A 25,956-nucleotide genomic window follows, 5' to 3' on the forward strand; every position below is an offset into this window, starting at 1 on the left:
AGTAAACGGTTAAAATCAACATGGCTATTGGTCAGGGCTCCAAGATGGCTGCCGCATGCTAAGTTGTGGTGGCAATGTCCCTCATTCTTTTATTTCCTTAAGATGGTGAGCTAAGGGCCATGTGATGACACAATCTACTGACTTTGGTTGCTGGACCCATTGATTCCCTTCTGACCCCCAGTGAAGAGCAGAGACAGAGCCCAAAGAATTGCCCACAAGGAACAGAAGGACAGAAGGCCTGGGAAGAAAGGTAACTAAGAATACCCTCTCAACACCCCCATGTAGCTAAGTTCATTCCTCCCTGTTGTGCAGTTTTTGGACCAGAAAAGGGCCTGAGAGACAAAAAAGGACAAGGGAGTATTGGTGACAGGTTTGGCATTGATAAAATATACTGCAGAGCTATCTACAGGTTTTGAGGGATTAATAACCACCTGACAAAATGAGCTAACCCAGGTACTCCGGGGAGCAAGTGTTGATTTGGAGAGCAGAGAAGAGGGAAATGTTAATTTCTTGGTTGCAACACTTGTGAGTAAGCCACAAATGTCATCTTTGGACCTCTTGTACCCGTTCTACTCCACAAAATCCTGAGTGGAGTAAAAAGCACAGTTATTTACCGAAATAGTTGTTATCCAGGGACAACAGGCAGATATTCTCAAATATGAGTGACGTCATCCATGGAGCCCCAGTAACAGTTGTAAAAGTGCATCAGCACTTTAAGAACTTTAGAAAATTTGCGAGTGCTTTCCCACCCGACGTAGGCACATGGCTCCTCAGTTCAGTAAGTATGCTAAGAAGCCAACCATTTATACTTTTATACTTTAACAGTAATATGCTGACAAAGGACGTTATGTCACGTGCTGACCCCTAGCGGGCTCAATAGGAATATAGAGTGGCAGCATTTTTACTGATAGATTCTTCTTTATTCCCTGTAAGGGTTAATGTCGGGAACGATGACGTCAGCACGTGACATAACGTCCTTTGTCAGCATATTACTGTTAAAGTATAAAATGAATGCCGGGGCCATTTTGCCTCGGTTTGGAAAATCCTTTGCAGCTGAGAACAGTAAGTTACACTCTGTTTTAGATGAACTAGGAGAAGAAACGTTACTAAGTCAGTTTCTCCTTTCTTCTTTGTATTATTTACAGCTAAGAACAATGCTTGAATGCTTCTGCCCTTAGCCCTGAAGCAGTGGACTAAATGTTATATCCGCGAAACGTTGGCAGGCAGCGGCAATTATTTGACAGCATGACAGCACATAAAACGAACGCTGAGATAAGTGCTTGGTTGCTAATTTTTTCAAACTAAGGAAGTGTTGCATCCACAGCTATATATAAAACAAGTAGTTATTTCAAAGATTTAAAAATTTGTAAAGATATTTATGATAAAAACGTTTTGAACTATTTATTAGTAAAAATTGAGTCTCAGGTTTTTTAGCCAATGACTGGAACCACGGAGCGAAAAAACCACGCTGAAAGATAAGTCTATGATAAGACTGAGCGTGGGCTCCTACTCTGAGGCTTTTTCCTGAGTGAATACAGTATAATAAGTCTTCTGAAGAAGTTTTTCTGAAAGAAATTTTTGTTAAAAAGTAAAAAATAAGTAAAAAAGCTTAGGTGGTTGTAGCATCTCTATAAGTGGTGTGTTTCTTTACATTTTTGGTAGAATACTCTTTAGAGCCACTTTGGGTGACAGTCTCTGAGTTATCCAACCTAGACTTAGTCATACTGCAGAGATAAGTGAAAGTTTTTCAAGGCTGCCTGGATGGAACTTATACGTTGTGATTCAGGCAAATCTAAAACCAGGTCTAAGTGCCCAGAAGGTATCCAATGTGACCAGATAACCACTGCAGACACAAAGTATAGATCCCCCACATTCCCCCAATGATCATTGACCCCCCCTCACACCGCCATAAAAATCTGAATAAAAATGTACATACCTCTCCAGAATATCAGCACCTGATATAGACAAGCCTAGTAGAGCTGCACAGAAGTTTCATAAGTAGTGGGAGGGGGAGGGAGGCTAGTGAACCATAGAGAGGAGGACCCAAGCCCATAAGCCACTCTAACCACTATATTCATGGTGGAAAATGTGATCCCACCAAACCCCCCCCCAACCCTACTGTACTGCCATATAGGTGCCACCTGCAGCCATAAGGGCTATTGGGGTTGTAGACAGGTGGGTATAGTGGGTTTTGGGGGCTCAACATTACTTACATGGGAGTTCTGGTGAGATGTTTATGTGGCACTCTTTTTGTGAAGTTCACAGCAGTGCCCTGTAAGGTGCCCCATTGCTCTGTTGCCATGTCTGGGTGGCTAGTCCATTACATAGCTGGCCCCTCCCATGTCCAAAAAGTCTTGTTCTGGGTGTTTGGGACTTGGACGAATATTTGGATGAAAATGTGGCATAAAGATAGATGTAGTGGAGGTCTGGATAATAAAACGCCTGAACGTACAGATGGACGATTAAAAAAAAAAAAGCATACTTTAGACCAGTGTTTTTCAACTATTTTATACCTATGGACTGGCAGAAATAAAAGAATTATTCTGTGGACCGGCATCGGTCCGTGGACCGGCTGTTGAAGAACACTGGGCTAAGTCGTGGGCCAGACCCCGCCCCATCTCTACCCAATCTCCACCCCAGACCCCGCCCCCATAATAGTACTAATTGCACCTTGCACATCCTGTGCCTCATCTGGAAGCCTTCCCTCTGACGTTGCAACATCAGAGAGAAGGCTTCCGGTTCAGGCACAGGATGCCCATAGGAGCCACTGCCCGTGGCTTTGTGCACTGAATCAGTTAGGAAGAGGGAGCTGGCTCGAAGATAACGCTGCATCGATCGCACCGTGGACCGGTGGTTGAAGAACACTGTTTTGGGCCTGATGCACGTGCTGGCCCTGTGGACCGGCAGGAAATTTCTGTGGACCGGCACTGGTCCATGGTGGTTGAAGAACACTGCTTTAGATGTATTTTTTCAGAATGGGCATTTGTGCCCTACCAACTTTGGGTGACTAGCGCCCTACATCCATATTGGACTTAGACATAAGTTTTGATTATGCCCCTCTAAACCTCTACTTTATCTGAGTCTAGGGAAGTGTTTCAAATAGTAAATTTAATTCTAAAAAAAAAAATGTATATGCAAGTTAAAGTAAGGACAAAGGTAAGGAGAGAAGTCTATCATGCTCATAAAAACGTCAGGCCTTGCTCTCCAAGACACTAGCTGGAACAGAACATGTTGGAACACAGCCCTAATGCCAATTCAGCGTTAATGATTTCTAAAAGCAATTTTACCATCTGCTGAACTCAACTGCAAATCTCTCCCTATCAGACAACTTTTATTGTTATAGTGTGTATCAAATGGTAACAGGTTCCTTGGGTCCAATAATTCATTCTTAAAACCTAATGGTGCAATGAGTCATTTCCTAAAGGAATTCAAGTTCCTTAATAGAAACTGCACCAACAAAAGCCAGATGCACAGAGCACACAGCCAGCAAATTACTCAAAGCAAGCTGTAAAAAGCAAGAAATGAGACCTCTATTTAGGTCCAGGTGATATTTTAGGGTGCCAGACAACTAAGACTTGAAACAAACTGATTACTAGTTTACATATTTAATAGAGCCCTTATAATGAATTGATATTTTGCAAGAAAAAAATACTATGTGAGGAATTTCATCTTATGGCATCTGAGAGAGAAACCTACATGTACTTCAAGATCCATCAATATAATTTTAAGGTAGTCCAATAAAAGGAATTATATAAACATTGCCAAAAATCCATGGAGAGTGCAATAAGAAGTCTAGGAGAATACCAAGTGGGAGCAATGGTGTTATTTATTTATGACATCCTGATGTTAGCCTAAGTGGAAGGTATTTGATGGTAGCCAGGAGCTGACCTAAATAAAAAATGAGGCGAGAGCAGCCTAGTGGTAAAGTTTCTGCCTCTGCACCCAGAGGGATTGAATCCCAGGGCTACTCCTTGTGACAACTGGGCAAGTCACCTAACCCTCCATTGCTCCAGGTATAAAATAAGTACTTGAATATATGTAAACTGCATTGAGTGTGGTTGTGTAACCACAAAAAACCAGTATACAAGTTCTAATCCCTTTCTCTTCCCTTTGAACTTCTGAAAAAGCCTAATGCATCCTTGTTCTGAGAGGCAAGCCTCGACTGTGCTCATGGGCTCAAAGGCCCCCGTGCTTGCTTGTATTTTTGATAGTGTCTGATCTTCGAAAAGGCCAGGACCAGGAAATGGAACATAGGAAATGTTTGCTCTAGCATGATGAGGGAGTGAGGGGAGCGCGGAAGAGATTGGTGGATGTGAGAGAGAGAATAAAGATGCTGAGCATGTTGGAACCATATGTAGGGTTATCAGACATCCGGATTTCCCCGGACATGTCTTCCGGGTTTTGAAAAGCTTCCTCAAAATTGTGTCAGGAAGGAGAGCAGTCAGTGGGGGTGGGGGCTAGGGCAGGATTGCGGGTGTGAATGGGGCTGGGATGGGTGGAACTGTGCGGGCCTGGGGAGGTGGGTCTAGGGGGGGGTTCAGATTTTACTAAAGTAAAATCTGGTAACCCTAATAAAATGGGGCAGACAAGTTGCCATGGACGAATAAATCACAACAAATAAATGAGGAAATGAGTAAAAGAAGAATACAAAATGTTGGAGGTTGTAAAGTATAATTGGAGACCAAATGTGGATAAAATACAGAAGAAAGGGACTGGAGGCAGGTGAGGTGATGGGTAGGGAAAGAGCTGGGGTGGGTAGGGAAAGAGCTGGGGTGAATAGGGAAAGAGGAAAGGCTGAGAAAAGATGGGAAATGGTTAATTGAGGTAATGGGGCAGATAAAAGACAGAAAAGATTAAGAGGTTGGGGAAGAAAGGAGAGACAAAAAAGAAGGATAGGAAGGAGGTAAGAGAAGACATTTGAAAGCTGAAAAGTAATTGAAAATCATAGGCACCAGCTCTGTGGGTGCTAGATCACCCCCAATATTCTTTCCATCACTTCCCAGACATCAAAGCTGAAATCTTGAAATCTTTCTGAGGAGAGACTGGAAGACCTAAATATGTACCCTAGAGCGGGGGTGTCAAAATTTTGCCCTTCATCTCATTATCCACCATCTCTCTCCTGGCTTACCAGTCTCACCTTCAAAGCAGCCTGAAGAGGATCACCAGTCAGCTGTAGTGATCCTGGCAGGCTGCAGTAGCCTCTGCAGCACATTCCCTCTACCACGGGACCAGACTATGATAATTAATAAGATTTTTCCATTCAGGGAACCCTACCTGAATGGCCTGCTTCAATTGCAACCATCTAAAATATTGCAACTTATTAAGACTAAATTTATGTTTCAATTGTGAAAACTCCAGCAGCTTACCATTTTTTATTACATCTTCCAAAGTACGGATTCCTGCCAACATCCAATGCTTCCAGATGATTTTAAACCCACCAATTTTGATCTTGGGGTTTAACCAAATCGTTTGAGTTGTTGATTTATTAATTGGAATAGGAGTTAGATTACTTATATGCCTTAAAGTTTTCCAGGTATCCACAAATATTTTATGTTCTTTATATAACCTATGTCACCCTGCTTGATTAAAAAACATCTCTACTAGAGACAACTACATTAAAGCTAAGTAAAATGAAGTTGAATTACATTGAAAATGATAAGAAAGTCATAAGTATTTAAACATATAAAACTCTTGTAAAAGTGAAAAATTAGAAAAACTAGACCCAGTGACGATTTGTCACGTAAAGCTCAGAACGGTGATATGTTTGAGTTCTGAGTGGTGACGCTGAGGGCCTAATAATTGATTGAACAGGTTGCTAGCTGAAATAAGGAAGAAGTTCCTATTTCTATTGAACTGACATTTAAGAAATAGCCACCTGAAGTGTTATATGCTATTAATTTTGCTTTATATAACCTTGGCATTTTGATACTAACTACATGACCAAGACGCAAGGGAAACATAAGTCTCCATTCTAGCCAGAACTAATCTGGTATATTATCAGTGGGCTCTGGGAGGATCCAATACATACCTTGACGCAAAATATAGGCTTGATGATACCTATAAAAGTTGGGAAAATTTACCCCACCCTCCACAATTGGCCTTTGCAACGACACTAAAGCAATTCTGGGAATTTTACCAAGCCAAATAAATTTTGTTAAAACCCTATTTAATTTTTTATAAAAAGATCCTTGAAAGAAAACTGGTAACATCCCCATTTGGTAACAAACTACAGGCAAGATCATCATTTTAACAGTTTGTACTCTCCCCCACCAGGATAAATGTAGTGGATTCCATTGCTCACACATTTCTATCACCTTCTGCAATAAACATTTTTCATTAATTTTCATTGTTTCATCCAGTTTTTGTAATCCAAATTCCTAAATAAAGGTTGCAATACAAAAGTTGATGGGAAAGCAATCCCAGAAAACAGGAATGTTACCAGAAGCAGAGCTCTTTCATATGCTGGTCCAGCTCTGTAGAATTCCTTGCTAAATAGTTTTCATGGGGATCTATCTTACTGTGTATTTCATGATTTAAGATTGTTCTTTTTTACAACTCTCTGATCAGCAGACCATTGAATGAATTTTGTCAGTTTTTGATTCGATATTTAGTGGAACTGCTAATGATGGTGATATCAACTTGTGAAGACGCAAGAGGATTGCAAAGACCTGCAACAGGACATAAACACGCTCGAGGAATGGGCTGCGACATGGCAAATGAAGTTTAACTTGGACAAGTGTAAGGTGATGCACGTTGGTAACAAAAATCTTGTACACGAATACAGGATGTCTGGTGCAGTACTCGGAGAGACACCCCAGGAAAGAGACTTGGGAGTACAGGTCGACAAGTTGATGTAGCCGTCTGTGCAATGTGTGGCGGCGGCAAAAAGGACAAACAGAATGCTTGGAATGATTAAGAAGGGGATCACGAACAGATTAGAGAAGGTTATCATACCGCTGTACCAGGCTATAGTACAACCTCACCTGGATTACTGCGTCCAGCACTGGTCGCCGTACTTGAAGAAGGACACAGTACTACTCGAAAGGGTCCAGAGAAGAGCAACTAAAATGGTTAAGGAGCTGGAGGAGTTGTCGTACAGTGAGAGATTAGAGAAACTGGGCCTCTTCTCTCTTGAAAAGAGGAGACTGAGAGGGGACATGATTGAAATCTTCAAGATAATGAAGGGAATAGACTTAGTAGATAAAGACAGGTTGTTCACCCTCTCAAAGGTAGGGAGAATGAGAAGGCACTCTCTAAAGTTAAAAGGGGATAGATTCCGTACAAACGTAAGGAAGTTCTTCTTCACCCAGAGAGCAGTGGAAAACTGGAATGCTCTTCTGGAGGCTGTTGTAGGGGAAAACACCCTCCAAAGATTCAAGACAAAATTAGACAAGTTCCAGCAGAACTGGAACGTATGCAGGTAAGGCTGGTCTCGGTTAGGGCACTGGTCTTTGACCTAGGGGCCGCCGCGGGAGCGGACTGCTGGGCACAATGGACCACTGGTCTGACCCAGCAGCGGCAATTCTTATGTTCTTATGATGTAGTTTTGAATATTGTATAAATTGTAGTATTGTGTAATCTCTGCAGACTATTGCATTATAGCACTGTAAACTGCTTATACCGATGTCAGTGGTATATCAAGAACAATAAATCAAATCATAGAGAGGCATAACCAGCAAAAGAAAAGTGGTGTTGAAGCTGCCTCTGTACAAGTTATTGGTGATGCCCCATGAATTGAGGTTGCAGGATGGTATATTTAGGTGTAAAGTCAGGAAATTCTTTTTCACAGAGGGTGGTCGAAGCCTGGAATGTCTTCCTAAGAGAGGTGGTAGAGACAAAAATGGTGACAAAATTCAAAAAGACGTGGGATGAACACAAAAGATCTCCAATTAGAAAATGGATGGTATAAAAAAACAAAATAAAACTTAAAATAACTGCATGTGAGTAGACGTGTCAAGTGGGTTGGAGCTCACAATTCTGCTATTCCAAATATTCATTGCTCTGAGGATGTACTGTATTCACTCCACTATCTCTTCAGGTAACTGTTATTCATCAATACCCTGTTAGGTCCCTTTCTTCCTTTCTCACCAGTTGTCTCCTGGCTTTCCTTCTTTATGTACCCATCTTTTCCTTATTTTTGGGAACTTTAACATTCATGCTAATGACCCCTCTGACTCATATGCCTCTAAGTTTCTTGCCTTAAACTCCCTCATTCAATCTTCAGCTATGTTTCACTGCCCTTATTCACTAACATGGCTACTGCCTCAGTCTTCTCTAGCCGCTAAATCTCCAATTCCTTCAACTTCAATAAGGGCTAGATTCACTAACAATAGTGACTCAATCACTGTTGGCCGATTCTCCAACAGCTATTAAGTTTGCATGGCTCAGACGCCTAAGACCCCGCCCAAAGGGGAGCCAATCAGGGCCTAAGTCCTGCATTGCAGACGGTGGCCGGCAGAGGAGCAGGAGGGACTGACTGAGCACCCCTCCTGTTCCTGACTAAAGGTACCGGGGGGGGAGGGGGCGAAGGAGGGTGGCCTCTGCTGGCAGGAGGGAGTGGGCATCCCTCCTGCCATTTTTATTTGGCTTGGGGAAGGAGGAGACAGTATAGAAAATTGAATAAATAAAATAGTTCCAGTACAGATCTCTGGGGATTCCAACTACATATTTACCCTTCTCCACTAAGAATTCTGACCATTAACCCATCTCTTATATTTTAATAAGTTCTTAATCCACAATGCTGTAATTAATTTCTGATTTTATTTTTATTCATCAACAAACAGAATGTCTAATGCTTCCTAAAATTATATTAGGTTTTTCTTTTTTAAGAAACAAATAGACTATATTGACCTCCTGTCTTACCAGTAGTGGCTGTGAGTAAAGTTCAAGTTGTGCTCGGTAAATGATATCATCAAGCACCTCCTGGCCGAGGTCCCACTCGCCATTATATCTAAAGAAAAACACATATTTTATTAGCGTTTGTTGTGTAATGAGACCAATTCTTTTCTTCCTCATATCTCATTAACATCCCTAAGCTCCAAGTGCAAACTAAACTGAGGGCTAGATTCTCAAAACTTCATGGTAAAAACCGATGGGCTGATGTCACAGCCGTTATTGTAATGATTTCAAAAAGGCGAATCATTCTCAAAAAACTGTGCATGCAAACAAGGTTGGAAGAGAGTAGCGAAGGTTCGCTAAATTTACATGAGATGAGTCGCTGGTGATAATGATTGGCACATGCGCAGAATATACCATGAAAGAGGTGTAAATATGTCCTGGAAAAAGCAATGCCGTAAGCGGTGTGTCAATCATAGGCGTTCCAGAGCTATTGGATGAAGGGAAGGGAAGGAGAGGGGAGCTGCATCATCGGCTTTCAACAAGCAGGCATAAGACATGCCTTTTCTTCCCCAAAAGCTACTTAATTCTTTTAAATCTTGTAATTTGTTTTTAATGTCAAATTTTTCATGAACCACGGCCCAAAACACATAAGAAGTGTGCTTTTGTTTCCCCCCCCCCCAAAAAAAAAGGACCATAATTTATGTGACTCATAATTTTATTTTCATGAGCCACAGTCGAAACACATGCCAGAGATGCGCTTTTCACAGTTCTGGCACTTCCATATCAGTCACTGATTTTTAGTCGCCAAAAGCCGACGACATACTTGGAGAATTCACTTGGTGATGAATGGCACAGAGTGCTTGTTTAAATATTGATGATCCCATTTTCATGCTAAACCAGCTGGAACCAGTTTAGCGACTGCATTAAAGTTTTGAGGATCTGGCCCTGAGTGTCTGCCTAAAGAAAGCCATCCAGTCCAATTTCAGGACAACAACATGTACAACAAACTGCTTTCCAAAAGTGACATACAGTCTAGGGTTCTGGAAGTGGATGAGTCATAGCAGAGGGTGACGAACCATTAGACAGATCAGCCAATCACCTGGGGAAGGGAGAGGTGTGGGTGTGTATCTGACATACCGGTAATCAGCAGGCAGCTGTCCAGCGAAGCACCAGCGACCAGCACAATTAGGAAGTGTTGCGGGCCCAGGCATTAGCGCACTTGTGTGCCACAGGCCCTGACAATCAGCAGGCAGCCATCCACCGACCACCACAATTTAAAGGTACCGCCAGGGGGCTGGGATGGAATTTAAAGGTGCCGGCGGGTATGTAAAAGTGATGATTAATTGGTGGGTGGTGGGGGGGCTGGGACAGAATTTAAAGGTGCCAGGTACATATTAGTATACATTTTGGCTCAGAATGTTTTTTTTTCTTGTTTTCATCCTCTAAATCTGGGGTGCGTCTTATGGTGAGGAGCGTCTTATGGAGCGAAAAATAATTTGAAGAACAGCAGTTTATGAGGTGGGGAAAAAATGGTGGTGTGAAGAGGCTAAACTGGATAAGTGTGACCTTCTATTAGACAACTGCAGAGGAAGATCAGCAGTGAGGTTCAGATGGCTGTGATCTGTGAAGCACCATTATTTTTATTTGGGAGAGAGGTTACAGAGAAGCACACCAAGTCTGTTATAAAAATTTTAAGCTTTACATTTGACTTAATAGAAGCCAATTGTTTCTGCTAAATTAACTAAGAATAGGATTAGCCAGTGGGGCTTCTCTAATATGTCTCATGCCATAAATGGATACCTACTTAATATTTCTAAAGCACTGCTAGACATACACAATGTTGTACATTAAACATGTGCAAGAAACAATCCCTATTCAATAGAGCTTACAATCTAATTAAAACAGACAAACAGGACAAATAGGGGTTAGGGAATTTCTCACAGAGGGAATGATAAAATAGACATGTTCATATGCAAATATATGCAAAGCAGCTCATGAATAAGTAATAGAAGTCAATGCACTCTGCAATAAGTAGCCTGAGTTTCTGACCCCTTGAGGCAGTTAAGTTCTTCCATAGGCTAAGAGTAAACAAGTTCCAAGAGCAGATGCTTCATGAGCCTGAACTACTAGGGCAGGTCCTCCCCCATGCTCTGAACCAGGGCTCCCCGAGGATAGGTGCCTTTCTCTCCATGACTATCCTCTAGTAAAGTACCAAAAAGTACCATATGCAATTCCAGTCTCTCCCCTATTCCAGTAGTCAAATCCCACTAACAGGAGGTTCAGCTCTTCAGACACTGTTACTGAAGATGTAGGAAGAGAGCAGGACTAAAACTGACTGAAATAATTTAGGTAGCTAGTCACAGAATTTTGTCAACCAAATTTAAGCCAGGACTGTAGCAGGGTATGCGTGGCAAGTTCAGCTGCAGTTGTACAGGATACCAAATTGACTTCCATCCACTGCTTCCCCTGCTTGGTTGTGAGTAGTCAGCAGGGCAGGAGAACTAGGAAGCAGCCACACTCCTGGGTAGAATGTGCCTTGACGGAAACAGAGGACTGTTTCCCAGAAAGAACGTAGGCTGACGAAAGGGTCCTAAGGATCCATTTGGAAATCATGGAAGTGGGAACGTCCCACTTAACTGAATGAGTCAGCACAAACAAATGGTCAGAGACACAAAACTTGTTGGTAATTGGGGGCGTGGCTTGGAGGAACTTATGGATGGACGGGTAGTTAAATAGCTCCGGTCCTCCAGGCTATACTTTATAGTTTTAAATTTGTAAAAAAATGAATTTTGGGGGGAAAAAAATAAATATATATATACTCTACTAAGATGGCTACTTCCAAACAAACTACTTTGGAGACAGCATTTTCAGATGGGAAAACCAAGAGGAGTAAAACAGACCCGCCGACTCCATCTAGAGTTCCTCTGCCGGGAGACTCTCCAAATAATACTGATATGAGAGAGGAACTCCGTTGCTTTAGAAAAATACTACAAGGAAACGCGGAGAAACTATCTACTGTAATCGAGGAAGTGGCTAACCTCTCTAACAAGATGGAAGGAATTAGCGTTAAGATGGAAAATCTGGAAAGTAGAATGGAAAAAGTAGAGCTGATTATGGCCCAATGTCATAAAACTCAGAAGGTAACTCAGGATCTAGCGGTGCAAATTGAAAATTTGGAAAATAGGGCGAGAAGACGAAATATTAGACTTTTAGGGTTACCAGAAAATTCAGAAGGGAAAGATGTTGTGGCTTTTATAGAGATGCTGATTCCCAAGCTGATCCCTTTAACATCTAAATTTGCTTTCGAAGTAGAAAGAGCTCATAGAATACCAATAAAATGAACCAACGAATATAATGGCCCCAGACCATTAATTTTCTGCGTCTTAAGATTCCAGCAGGCATTAGAGATCCTTCAATTTGCCAAACAGAATAGAAATATAAACTATAAAGATTCAAAGATTTTGTTGGGGCCTGATTTCACTAGCAGAACTGCAAATATAAGAAAACAATTTTTGCAACTACGCCCCCAATTAAAACAGATGGAGGCTCAATATGGGCTTTTTTATCCAGCTGTATTACGAGTTACACATCAAAATAAAACAATACATTTTGATGACCCAAATAAATTAAAGTACTATATATCGCAACAAATAATGTCAATGGACTAGGACAGCAATGGCGAACCTATGGCACGCGTGCCAACTGTGGCACGCGAAGGCCTTGCAGCTGGCACGCGGGAAGGTCCGCAATTAAGATATGCGGCGCGGCGGGAGGCGAGTGTGCCGGTGTCTGCTTTGCAGCTCATTGGGAGGACCGGGCATTGTCCCGGTGGGACGCGGCCCATCCTCCTGTGCTGGCTGCAGTCCTGTGAGTGGATGTTTAGCCTGCCTGTCTTCCCCTTAGTATCCTATGAGCCAGGCAGTGTGTGAGGGGGAAGTGGGGGGAGGAAGAGAAGCTTCACACTGAATCTGTCACAGGAACTCAGTGAGGCTGTAGTGTGATTCCACATGTGACATCTGTAATCAGGAACAGTTCCTAGTGCTCCCATGCTAGAGAGGTGAGGATATGGGGGGATGTTAATGTGTCTAATAATGTGCTCCTCTGTAAAAACCTCTGTTTCTTCCATGGGGGACATGCTAAATTCGAGGAAATAAAAAAGCTGCTTATGATGATTGCATAGAGAAGTTCAGTAAGCTGAGAGGAGGGCTGGGCTCTCTGTGAACAACCAACACACTAATCCTCTGCGCTGTACCTTATGGAAAACTCAATATAGCAAAAAACAGTAAAGTGTATATGTGGCCCTTCACAGTGCTTTTGTAAACATCATAATAAAATAACAAAGGCTCCAATAATGAAAAATAAAAATCCTTTTCCCATACACTCAGGTTGCACAAGTCCGGTTTTCACCCGGACAGTATATTTTTTGACCAAAACGGATGTCTACAATTAGTAAAATTCCCCAATCACATATTTTTTTATGGGGACGGATTTGTATACAGCACTTCATTAGATTTTTTTATTATACAAATTTTATCTTTTTGTAGACTTGAAGTCTTGAACAAAGAAAATGAGTACAGCAAAAAAAGCAAAAACAGATAGTGGAAGACCATTCCAAGAGGCCTGGACAGAGACATATGGAGTGATTGAACGCAGTGGGAAAGCATTGTGTATTATGTGTAATGAAAGTGTTGTGTCTCGCACATCAAGTGTCAAACGTCACTTTGAGACCAACCATAACAGTGTTGCTGAACTTGGTTTAGCTCAAAGAAAAGAGTTCCTTGTAGGAAAATTAAAGAAATATCACTCCCAGAATCATCTTACAGTTGCCAGCTTTCAAATTTCACTGTGCATGGCAAAACATGGTAAGCCCCTCTCTGATGGAGATTTTATCAAAAAGGCAATTTTGGCTGGGAGTAATTCACTCTTCCATGATTTCCAAAACAAGGATAAAATTGTGCAGCGCATCTCTGAGATGCCGCTAAGCAGAAATACTGCTAAGCAGAAATACTGCAAAAGATAGGGTTCTGCGAATGGCTGCTGATGTTAGTCAACAGCTTACTTGCGACTTACAAAAAGCACCCTTCTACTCCATGTGCTTGGATAAAAGTACAGATATTACTAACCATGCAAGACTAGCGCTCATTTTGCGTTATGCTACTGGTGACATCATGAGAGAAGAGCTGGTAAAACTGCTGTCTTTGCCTGGAAGAACACAAGGGATAGATATCCACAATGCTGTGATGGAGGCTGTTTCATCACTAGACATAAGTCCAGAAAAAGTGGTTTCAGTTACTAGCGATGGAGCACCTAGCATGGTGGGGACAACATCAGGATTCATTCATTTCTTTGCTAAGGAAGCAAAACATCCACTGATTCAATTTCACTGCATAATACATCAAGAGGCTCTCTGCGCCAAAGAAAGCAGCAAAAAACTTGACGATGTCCTCAAAGATGTAACAAAAATGGTGAACTTCATCATGGCGCGTGCTCTTAATTTTCGACAATTTCAAGCCCTTCTTGATGAGGTTCAGGCACAATATAACACTTTACTGATGTACAATAATGTCCGGTGGCTGAGCAGAGGACGAGTGTTAGAGAGATTTGTGGCCTGCTTGGAAGAAGTTAGGCTATTTATGAACGAAAAGGGGGAAGACTATCCTCAACTCACCAACATGGCCTGGCTTACCAACCTCGTGTTCTTTACAGATTTTACTAACCACTTTAATGTACTAAACAAAAAATTACAAGGCATGGGAAAAACAGCAGAAAGCATGTTTAGTGACATCAAAGCTTTTGAGAGAAAATTGCATGTTTTTGAAAAAGACCTTGAGAGTGGACAGTTAAAATATTTTCCCAACCTAAAAATACATTTGGATAATTCTACAACATTTGTGGACAGTCATAAAAAACACCAGGAAATCCACAAAGCATATTCCACCATTGTAGCCGAAGCAAAGGAGAATTTTAGTAAAAGATTTTCTCAGTTCCGTAAGATGGAGACAACCCATTCATTTATAACTTCCCCAGAAAAGTCCACATTTGAAGATCTTGATCTTTCCTGCTTACAGTGGTTGGATATTCAAAATTTGGAAATGGAGCTACTGGAATTTCAAGAAAGCTCTATCTGGAAAAGTAAATTCAATGACCTGCGTGCGGCTCTTGAACGTATTGAGTGTGAAAGGGTGACAAATGAAATCACTGCTAGCAGTTCTGAAAATGAAATCCTAAAAGCGTGGAATTCTCTGCCAGACAATTTTAAGTCCATGAAAGCACTTGGGATTGCTCTTCTTACTTTGTTTGGGTCATCCTATGCTTGTGAGCAGCTGTTTTCAGCTTTGAATCATATAAAATCTGATGATAGAAACAGATTAACGGATGACATGAGTGCTGCATGTGTTGCTCTGAAATTAACACACTATGAGCCAAGGACTGACAAGTTATCAGCATGCATGCAACAACAAAAATCACATTAATTTTTTTCAGAGCATGCCCAATGCATATGTTTACATGAAGCAGTGTTTTCAGTTTGCAGTTAAGACACTAAGTTATTTAAATATTATTTAAAGATGTTATTTAAAAAAGGGACTTTACATGGCCCTGTTGTATTCCAATCTGGAATTTCCAATAAAAACAGTTGGTTTAATTGAAAGCTCTTTTGTTTTCTTTACATCATATTATTAGAAATGTAATGATTTAACTATTTTCTAATTTGATTGTAAATTTTACAAAAAAACATGTATAGACTCTTTGGGAATACACACCCTGTGTCTTGACACAGTTAACAGTTTTAAGAAGTTTATCTTTTTTTTTTTACTCAGGATACATTTGACATGTTATGTGAATAATACATTTAAAATATATTGTGTAACTGAATCAAATTCTTCCTAAATTCATTAAATTGAATGAAATCATTAAAACATTATAAATTGCCAATAAACTGAAATGAAAACCAAAAGATTGTGAATCAAATTGATTCTCTGACAATACAAAGATTCCAACCTTTAAAAATGATGTTACATAGTTCAGGCAACTTTATAAAGAGTTTTTAGATACTAAAATCTTGTTATTAAGGTTTAATTGACGTGCTGGCACTTTGAGGAAATTCTTTGGTTTTGTGCGGCAGTTTGGGCACTCGGGCTCAAAAAGGTTAGCCATCACTGGACTAGGATATAAGGAATCTGATGTTATTTCAAGTTTTGGAGAATTTGGCTTTTCTAATGATATCTTATGGAAAAGGATCGTTTGGTGGAATTAAATACTGAAATGAGATCTGATATATTGATTCAGTAACATTTAAAGATCTTAAAACTTAAAACTTGAACAAATGACAAGATTAACTGCACATATGTAAGTCTGGTTTAGTGTGATCTATTTGCAATTATATACAAACAGTCACCTGATGGAAAAGTTCTTGGCATCGGACAATAGGCAGATTTAAAAAACTGACAGTTTAACAGCTGGAAAGGATTGTGAATCTAATCTGCTGTCAGTAGTTTGATTGGGTTTCAATTGTCCCGCCTTCTTCAGTTACTTCCGAGAAAGCGTCATCTGGTATTGGTCAGTCGGATTCTACCTAGCATTATTGGAATTGTCCCGCCTTCTTCATTTATTTATTACAGGAAAAGCATCATCTGGTATTGGATAGATGTAAAGTGATACAAATGGTTTAAACAGATGAAATCTACCGAAGGCTTGTTGACGCACACCCATATATATCTGCGAGAAACAACGTCACTGTTTTTAAGAAAAAAGAAAACTTTTTAGAATTCAATAGCCGTAAGGGATTGAAGCATCATCTAAAATTTAACAAAGGAAGCCAACGGATAGACGTAAAGAGTTAATATATATAACTGGGTTTTTTTATTTGCTTTAAATGGATATCTTCATCTGGTTCTATGGATGAGAGAAGTTCAAACAGATGACGGTATTTTTTTTTCCTGGAGAAACACTTTCTGATATTAAAAAAAACAAATAATGGTAAAGAGATAAGATTAGATAGATTGTGCTTAACATATTGATTTTTTTGAGATCAATTTGGGGACATATTAATATTTTAGAATCTGAGATTCCGTTAACTTATGAAATAGTAATTTGTGGTACCGTTTTACATATCAAGGATCCCCTAGATAAATATAAAAGACATCTCTTAATAATTATGACTAGTACAGCTATACAAATGATTACATGAAACTGGAAAAACTGGGATCATCTCAACTTTTCATTCTGGTGGGCAAGTTTATGTCTAATTTACAAATATGAGAAAATGAACGCTGATTTATTAGGGAATACAAAAAGCTTTAACCTAATTTGGGGCCCATTGTCATCTTTTGTAGAATTATTATAGTTATGTTTTTTGTTCTTAGATAAAATGCACATCCAGGGAGGGGGAAGGGTGGGAGGATTAAAAGGCTTTTAATTGATTATTTATACAGATGATAATAGGAAAGAAGGGTGGTTTTTTGAGGTTTGCTAAATAAGTCTGATTTATTATATGAATAACTTATGTTTAAAATATGTATAATATAATTCTGAACATATGATAAATTTTATAATTACTTTTATGATAAAGATTAGGAGGGGTGGGAGAGGGTAATGCTCTGTATGAATCTTGTAAAATTGTAAATGATGTCTAAAGTGTTAAATGTATAATCTATGTTGTTTCCACTTATTGAAAGTGTTTTAAAATGAATAAAGATTATTTAAAAAAACCCAACTTGTTGGTAACCTCGAGATAACACAGAAGAACTCTGTGCACATCCAGTTTTTTCAACAGGCGATCTTGTGTTCTGGAACTGAAGACTGAAAAGGCAGGCAAATACAATCCCCTTATCCTGTAGGTATTTATACAAACCTTCTTTGAACACCTGTAGCGTGCCCTGCCCTACCACAGCCTCCGGGAGTGCGTTCCATGTGTCCACCACCCTCTGAGTAAAGAAGAACTTCCTAGCTTTGTTCTAAACCTATCCCCTTTCAATTTCTCCGAGTGCCCCCTTGTATTTGCGGCTCCCCTCAGTCTGAAGAATCTGTCCCTGTCTACCTTCTCTATGCCTTTCAAGATTTTGAAGGTTTCTATCATGTCTCCTCTAAGTCTCCGCTTTTCCAGGGAGAAAAGCCCCAGCTTATCTAACCTATCAGTGTATGAAAGGTTTTCCATACCTCTTACCAATTTAGTTGCTCTTCTCTGGACTCCCTCAAGTATTGCCATGTCTTTCTTGAGGTACGGTGACCAGTACTGGACACAGTACTCCAGATGGGGGCGCACCATTGCACGATACAGTGGCATGATGACTTCCTTCGTCCTGGTCGTGATACCCTTTTTGATGATACCCAACATTCTGTTTGCTTTCTTTGAGGCTGCCGCACATTGTGCCGATGCCTTCAGTGTTGTATCCACCAACACACCCAGGTCTCTTTCAAGGTTACTTACCCCTAGCAATGATCCCCCTATTTTGTAGCTGAACATCGGGTTCTTTTTCCCTACATGCATGACCTTGCATTTCTCTATGTTAAAGCTCATTTGCCACTTTTTTGCCCATTTTTCCAGTTTCGTTAGGTCCCTTTGGAGGACCTCACAGTCTTCCGTGGTTCTAACCCTGCTGCAGAGTTTGGTGTCATCTGCAAATTTTATAACCTCACAATTTGTCCCCGTCTCCAGGTCGTTTATAAATATATTGAACAGGAGCGGTCCCAGTACCGACCCCTGCGGAACTCCGCTCGTGACCCTTTGCCAGTCGGAGTATTGGCCCTTTACTCCAACCCTCTGTTTCCTGCCCTCCAACCAGTGTTTAATCCATCGGTAGACATCCCCTTCCACCCCGTGGCTCCACAACTTTTTAAGCAGCTGTTCATGGGGTACTTTGTCGAAGGCTTTTTGGAAGTCAAGGTAAATGATGTCAATGGATTCCCCTTTGTCCATCTGGCTGTTTATCCCTTCGAAGAAGTGCAGTAAGTTCGTAAGGCACGACCTTCCTTTGCTGAAGCCGTGCTGGCTCGCCCTCAGCTGTCCATTGCTTTCCATGTGCTTGCAGATGCTGTCCTTGACCAGTGATTCCATCATCTTTCCCGGAACCGAGGTCAAGCTCACTGGCCTGTAGTTTCCCGGGTCTCCCCTCGATCCCTTCTTGAAGATAGGTGTGACATTTGCTATTTTCCAGTCCTCCGGGATCTCCCCAGTTTTTAAGGATAGGTTATAGATTTGCTGGAGTGTAACTGCTATTTCATTTCTCAGTTCTTTTAGTACCCTTGGGTGGATTCCGTCTGGGCCTGGTGATTTGTCACTCTTTAATTTGTCTATCTGTCGGAGGATATCCTCTTGGGTTACCTCTATTTGCTCTAGCTTTTCGTCCTGACCCCCACTTATGATTTCCTCGGGTTCTGGAACATTGGATGTATCCTCGCTTGTGAAGACCGACGAAAAGAACTTGTTTAACCTGTCGGCTACCTCTTTTCCCTCTCTCACCACTCCCTTCATATTTCCATCATCCAAAGAACCCACTTCCTCGCTTGCCGGTTGCTTCCCCTTCACGTACTTGAAGAATGGTTTGAAGTTTCCCGCTTCCCTCGCCAGTCTCTCCCCATATTCTCTTTTTGCTTCCCTAACCACCCGGTGACATTCCTTTTGTTGTTTTTTGTGTTCCTTCTGGTTTTCCTCAGTTTGGTCCTTTTTCCAGTTTTTGAATGATATTTTCTTGTCCCTCATCACCTTTTTCACTGCGTTTGTTATCCACACCGGGTTTTTTGTTTGATTCTTTTTGCACCCTTTCCTAAACCTGGGGACGTACAGGTTTTGTGCTTTGTGCACCGTGTCCTTGAGTAGGGACCAGGCTTTCTCTACGGTCTCCATCTTCACTGAGCTGCATCCGAGTTTCTTTCCAACCATCTTTCTCATAGCGTCGTAGTTCCCTTTTCTGAAATTTAGTGCTGTCGTTGTGGTTCTCTTCACCTTTGATGTTCCTGCTTCTAGTTTGTACTGGATCATATTGTGATCGCTGTTTCCCAGTGGCGCTATTACTACTACCTCCTTTGCGGGTCCCCCTAGCCCGTTGAGGATTAGGTCGAGAGTGGCATCTCCTTGCATTGGATCCTTGACCATCTGTTCCATGAAATAGTCCCTCACAGCCTCCAGGAATTTTGTTTCCCTCACGCAGTTGGAGTGTCCAATACTCTAGTCTATCCCAGGGTAGTTGAAATCCCTTATCACTACCACACTTCCTCCTTTGCATTCCTGCTTCAATTCAGCCTCCAGATCTTGGTCGTTGGCTTCCGGCTGTCCCGGTGGGCGATAGTACAGTCCCAGTTTAATGTCAGCCCCATTTCTTCCTAGTAACTTAACCCAAAGTGATTCCAAAATGTCCGCCCTTACTGCTGTTTCCATCCTGGTCAAGTGAATGTAGTCTTTTATATATAATGCTATTCCTCCACCCTTCTTGTAGGTCCTGTCCCTCCTATAGAGTTTGTACCCCGGTAGGACCACATCCCATTTGTTGTCCTCGGACCACCATGTCTCCGTGACTCCAATTATGTCTAAGTCCTCCTTGTTGGCTATGACTTCCATTCTCCCATTTTAGCTCTCAGGCTCCTTGCGTTTGTGTATAAGCAATTGTAGTCCCGGTTGTTTGTTTTCCTTGCTGGTTTCTCTTGTGGTTTGTTGTTCCCGCCGACCTCCTCTAGCTCTTGAGTTTCGTTTTGTTCTTCCTCCTTCTGTGTTGTGTCCCCTTTATCCTCAGCCAGCTTCCCCACTTTTACATGTCCCTTTAGCTCCTGCTGTTTGCTCTTCTTTTTGCTCTCCAGTTCCAGTTGTTCCTTGGACCACTATATTCCATCCTTAAGTCCTCCTCTACAGTTTCCCTGCTCAGTATCTTTGTTCAATACTCTAGTCCGATGTGTTGTTGTTAGATCGACTGCGGCTTTCCCCTTCTCCTCAGTTTAAAGCCTTGTCTATTGCAGTATTAACGTTGTTCGCCAGCATTCTTGTTCCCGCCGTGCTCAGGTGCAGTCCGTCCCTCCTGAAGAGCTTGTTCTTCCCCAAAAAGTTATTAATTTATTTCGATTTCTATCCCATCTTCCCGTGAGCTCTGAATGGGTTACAAAAGGACATTCACAGTAGATTACAGTAGATACCCACTAATGTTTCAGTTAGGGCTGTTTCGAGTCCAAAAAAGCTGAAGGAGAGCAGACAAATATCTTCCTACTTGGGGCCATGACACCAACCAAGTTTCTGAACTTCTACCCCCACCAGAACACCTAGCCTCAGTCACATATGCAGAAAACAAAAACCCTTTTCAAATACAAACCCATAAATTAAAAGTGAAACACTAATATGCCAGACTCTGCACACAGTACACCACACAAGAAATAGAAATAAATGCATTTTCAGTAACTGCCCCCCAACTCTGGAATGCTATACCAATTTCTTTATAAGAATCATCATCACTGGACCACTTCAAGCCAAAGTTAAAAACTTTCCTATTCAAGGATGCCTTTGATCTGTAAATTCTTTATCTTCAGACCTTCTAACACAGTGTTTCTCAACACGCAGCATGCGAGCCACTTTTTGGGGGTACACACCACCATGGATATTGCCTGCCTGCACGCCTCCACCACCAGGGATCCCTCCTTCCTGACCGCCCCCCCCCTTCCATCAAAGCCAAACCAACCCCTGTTTTATATTCAAGTATATACGGTAACAACATAAGAACTGCCATCTCCGGATCAGACTTTCGGTCCATCATGACCGGCGACCTGCGCACGCGGAGGCCCAGCCAGGTGTATACTTTGCGTAATTTTAGTCACCCATATCCCTCTATGCCTCTCGTAAGGAGATAGTTTGCTTTTAAATCCTAGAACTGTGAATTCTGCAATAACCTCCTCTGGGAGAGCATTCCAGGTGTCCACCACTCGTTGCGTGAAGCAGAACTTCCTGATATTTCTCCTGGACTTGTCCCCCCTTATCTTCAATCCATGTCCTCTTGTCCGTGTCACATTGGACATTATAAAAAAATTTTTTTCCTGCTCTATTTTGTTGATTCCTTTCAGTATTTTGAAAGTCTCGATCATTACCCCTCGCAGTCTCCTTTTCACAAGGGAGAACAATCCCAGTCTCTTAAGTTTTCCTTGTATTCCAAGTTCTCCATACCTTTTATTAGCTTCGTTGCTTGTCTCTGCACCCTCTCCAGCAGTTTTATATCCTTCTTTAGGTTGAGATATCAATGTTGGACACAGTATTCCAAGTGTGGTCTGACCATTGCCCTATAAAGCGGCATTATAACTTTCTCTGATCTACTCGTGATTCCTTTTTTTATCATGTCTAACATTCTATTTGCTTTCTTTGCCGCTGCTGCGCATTGTGCCAACGGTTTCAGGGTCCTATCTATCAGTACACCCAGGTACTTTCTTGTTCGCTCTTATCCAGAGTTGCACCTGACATTCTATACTCGTGTTCCTTTTTCTTTCTGCCTAAATGCATTACTTTGCACTTTTCCACATTAAACTTCATCTGCCATTTCTACGCCCATTTCTCTAACTGACACAAGTCACTCTGGAGTTCCTCGCTATCCTTCTGCGATCTGATTGCCCGGCATAGCTTTGTGTCATCTGCAAACTTGATGATCTCACTGGATGTTCCTTCTTCTAGGTCATTGATAAAAATATTAAATAAGATGGGCCCAAGTACCGAGCCCTGGGGTACACCACTAGTCACTTTCTCCCAGCCTGAGAACTTTCTATTTATGCCCACTCTCTGCTTTCTGTTCTCCAGCTGTTTGCCTATCCATCTTAGTATATCTTTTCATAAATGACAAGCTCTAATCTGTTTAATTTTTTTTTTTAAAAGAAGGTATTCAGCCCTTTTTTATTTTTATTGCCCTTTTCTGGGCTTTTTGTAGTTCTGCTATCCTTTTAGAAATGGGGCCACAAAATTATACAAGGTGTACTTTATGACTATGTTGAACAGCATAGGCTTATTCTTCAGAACAAAAGATTAGGTTCTTATCATTGCTAATCTTTCTTGTAAATCCACGCTCTATTCCTGGACTAGTGGTTGCCTGACAGCTTGTAGGGAGCTCATTATACAGTTTTGAGCCCCTCCCCTCTTACCTCAGGATAACCTTCAAGGATCCAGTTTGCTACAAAGCAGCCAGAAACACCTGTAGAGAACAAAGGCGAAAAGAGTGGGGTACAGGGATACTCCCCGATCAAGAAGTCTAATCTGCTCATAACATGAAACCAGAACAATTTCTGAATTGAAACAGGTCATTAAAACATCAGGAACCTGAACAATAAAAATAACAATGCTATAAGGAGACACAGCCTGCATTGATGGAAGTGGGATCTGGGACTAGGAACCCCACCAAGAAAGTGCTTAACACATATGGATGGAACTCTTAAGAAAGGCTGGTCAATAGATCAGAAATCTAGCTTACTAATACTTGTAAAAGGCAGACAATCGGTGAATCAGCACCTCACAGGGCGGGTTCCAGGAAAAAAGCATGGATTTACAAGAAAGAAGATTAGTAAAGGTAAGAACCTAATCTTTCATTCATGCACAATCCCATTCTATTCCTGGATTAGTGGGATGTAACAGAGCAGTCCTGTAGAATCAGGGTAGGACTGATGAGCCTGCTGCCAAAACAAAGGAATTAAAAGAAACATCCTGCTTGGCCGCCACATCGATCCTGTAAAACTTGGTGAAAGTATGCAAAGAGGACCAGAGAGCAACCCTGTAGGGATGGAGATCTGATAAGTTCTGATCCAGGGCATCAGAACACTGGCGGGGTCCACACACAGGCAGTTCTGAGCGCAGGCCAGGTCGGCACACCGACCTAGGCCCTATGTGCGGATCTGGGCCTGTATGTGGACCTAGGCCTGGGTTTGGTTCTGAGGCCCTTTTTCTCATTTCCTCTCCCTCCTGCCACGTATACATTCTAAGCAAGGACAAGGGTTGCACCTTGAGCAGAAGGCTGAGGCATCCCTGACTCTGGTCACATATTAACCTGACATACATTTACCCTTTTTCTCTTATCTTGTTTAAGCATCCCTTATATGGGCAACAATCAGACTTTGCTTGAGCAAGGCTAATCAAGAGAGCTTAAGAAGCATGCATTATAACCTTTGGACTGTCACATGCCATAGTAAGATTTGAGACATATCAGAAATGTACACATTGGGAATCACTTTATTATAACTGTTATTATGTATTCATATGTCACGTGAGATAGTGGCTTTGATATAGATAAACAATGTATTGCCTTGGTTTAATCCTCACTGTAAATGCATTATGAAATTATAACCTTGTAGAGCATTAACTAAGTAATTAATGGAGATATGATTCTCAATAAAAAGAGGGAGAGACCATTCATTTGGAGCGCCTCCTCCTGACTCTAAGATTGCGTGTATGTGTGTTTCCTTTGTGGGGCATTCCTACACAACCCTGTAAATTTCCTCCAAAGAGATCATCAACAACTCTGCCCAAGAGGAAGATACGCCTCTGGTAGAATGTGCCTGCAACAAAAGGGGGGTCTTCTTACCGGCTGCTATATAAGCCGAGAAAATAGCCATACAGATCTACCTTGAAATGTTGGCCTTGGAAGCCGGCCTGCCATTGCAGGCAGACCCACCAGTACAAACAGATGGTCAGATACACAAAACTCGTTTGTGACCAAGTACTGCAACAGGATCCTACGTACATCCAAGGACCGCAACACTCAATCCTGCTCCCTCAAACCAGAGGAAGGAAGGAAGCTGGACCTGCCAAATAACGTGGAAGACCGAGATCACTTTGGGAAGAAAGGAGGGAACAGTGTGCAGAATCACATTGGAATCAGTGATATGCAAAAAGAGATCTCAGCTGGAAAGAGCCTGAAGCTCAGAAACCATGAAGGCGGAGGTAATGGCCATCAGAAAGACAGACTTGACTGTGAGATCCATTAAGGATTCACATTCCAGAGGCTCATAATGCGGACGAGTCAAAGAGCAAAGGACCAGGTTGAGATTCCATGATGGACATGGCAGCCTCAACACACCCCTCAGAAAACGACATCCAGATGAGAGGCTAAGGAGCCTCTCAGAGGTTTGGGGCCTAGACAGGAAAGACTGGCAAGCTGTACCCTTAGAGAAGCCACAGCCAGGCCTTTTGCCAGGCCAATCTGAAGGAATCCAGAATCCGGAGAACCAATGGAACAGATGGATCCTCGAGTTTCTGGACACACCACGCCTGATAACATCTCCAAGCTTTCGCTTAGACCATCATCATGGACTTCTTGCTGTGGGGAAGGGTAGCAATCATAGTTGAGGAATAGCCCCTGTGAACTAAGGCCGTAAGACCAAAGCAGTTCGGATCCTGAAGTGCAATCAGGCCCTGAGTGAGGAGACGAGGATGACAAGGCAGTCTGAGTCCCTAGTCAAGCTGCAGCTACATCAGGTTGGCGTACCACGGGTGCCTCGGCCAGTCTGGTATGACAATAATCACCTGACCCTTGTGGGTCGCTACTCATGTCAACAGCCAACCTATCATTGACCACAGAGGAAGACATACAGAAGACCCTCCTTCAGCTAGGGTAGAACCAGAGCATCGAGGCCCTCATTGACGGCCTTGCGATAGCAGCTGAAAAAATGGTTTGCTTTCTTGTTAGCTGCTGTCACCATGAAGTCAAACATGGGATATCCCCAGTGTTTCACAATGCAGTCAAACACCCTGCTAGACAGAGACCACTATCGGGGGTCCAAAGTCTGAAGACTGAGAAAATCTGCCAGGATGTTGTCCACTCCAGCCAGGTGCACAGCTGAAAGTGCCACGAGGTGTCTCTCTGTCCACCGGAAAAGAAGTTGGGCCTCCATGCTCAGGGAGGCACTTCTAGTGCCTCCCTGGTGATTATTGTAGGCCATCACCGTGGCATTGGCTGAGAAGATGCAAATGGCTAGATGACAGAGACAAGCCTTGAAGTGGAGAAAAGCCAGTCGGATTGTCCAAAGCTCCAGATGACTGATCAACCACTTCCACTTGGAGAGGGCCTGCTGGTCCTGAACTGGAATGTGCATGCACACAGCACCCCTGCCCTCGAGACTGGCATCCATTGTTAAGATCACCCACTCAGTAATCCTTTGGACAGCTAAAAAGAACAT

At 42.0% G+C, this 25,956-nt stretch overlaps 1 protein-coding gene across 9 annotated transcripts in view; it reads right to left on the reverse strand.

Annotated features, from left to right (window-relative positions):
- FAM126B (family with sequence similarity 126 member B) overlaps positions 1-25,956 on the reverse strand; it is a 228,517-nt gene that overhangs the window by 50,990 nt on the left and 151,571 nt on the right. For all 9 annotated transcript variants that reach the window (XM_033945759.1, XM_033945754.1, XM_033945762.1 and 6 more), the window contains one exon: positions 8,863-8,950. In XM_033945759.1, the coding sequence (XP_033801650.1) occupies positions 8,863-8,950 (88 nt within the window). The remainder of the gene's footprint in view (positions 1-8,862; positions 8,951-25,956) is intronic.

The sequence above is a fragment of the Geotrypetes seraphini genome, chromosome 5 (genome assembly GCF_902459505.1).
Source record: "Geotrypetes seraphini chromosome 5, aGeoSer1.1, whole genome shotgun sequence".
NCBI classification, from domain to species: Eukaryota; Metazoa; Chordata; class Amphibia; order Gymnophiona; family Dermophiidae; genus Geotrypetes; species Geotrypetes seraphini.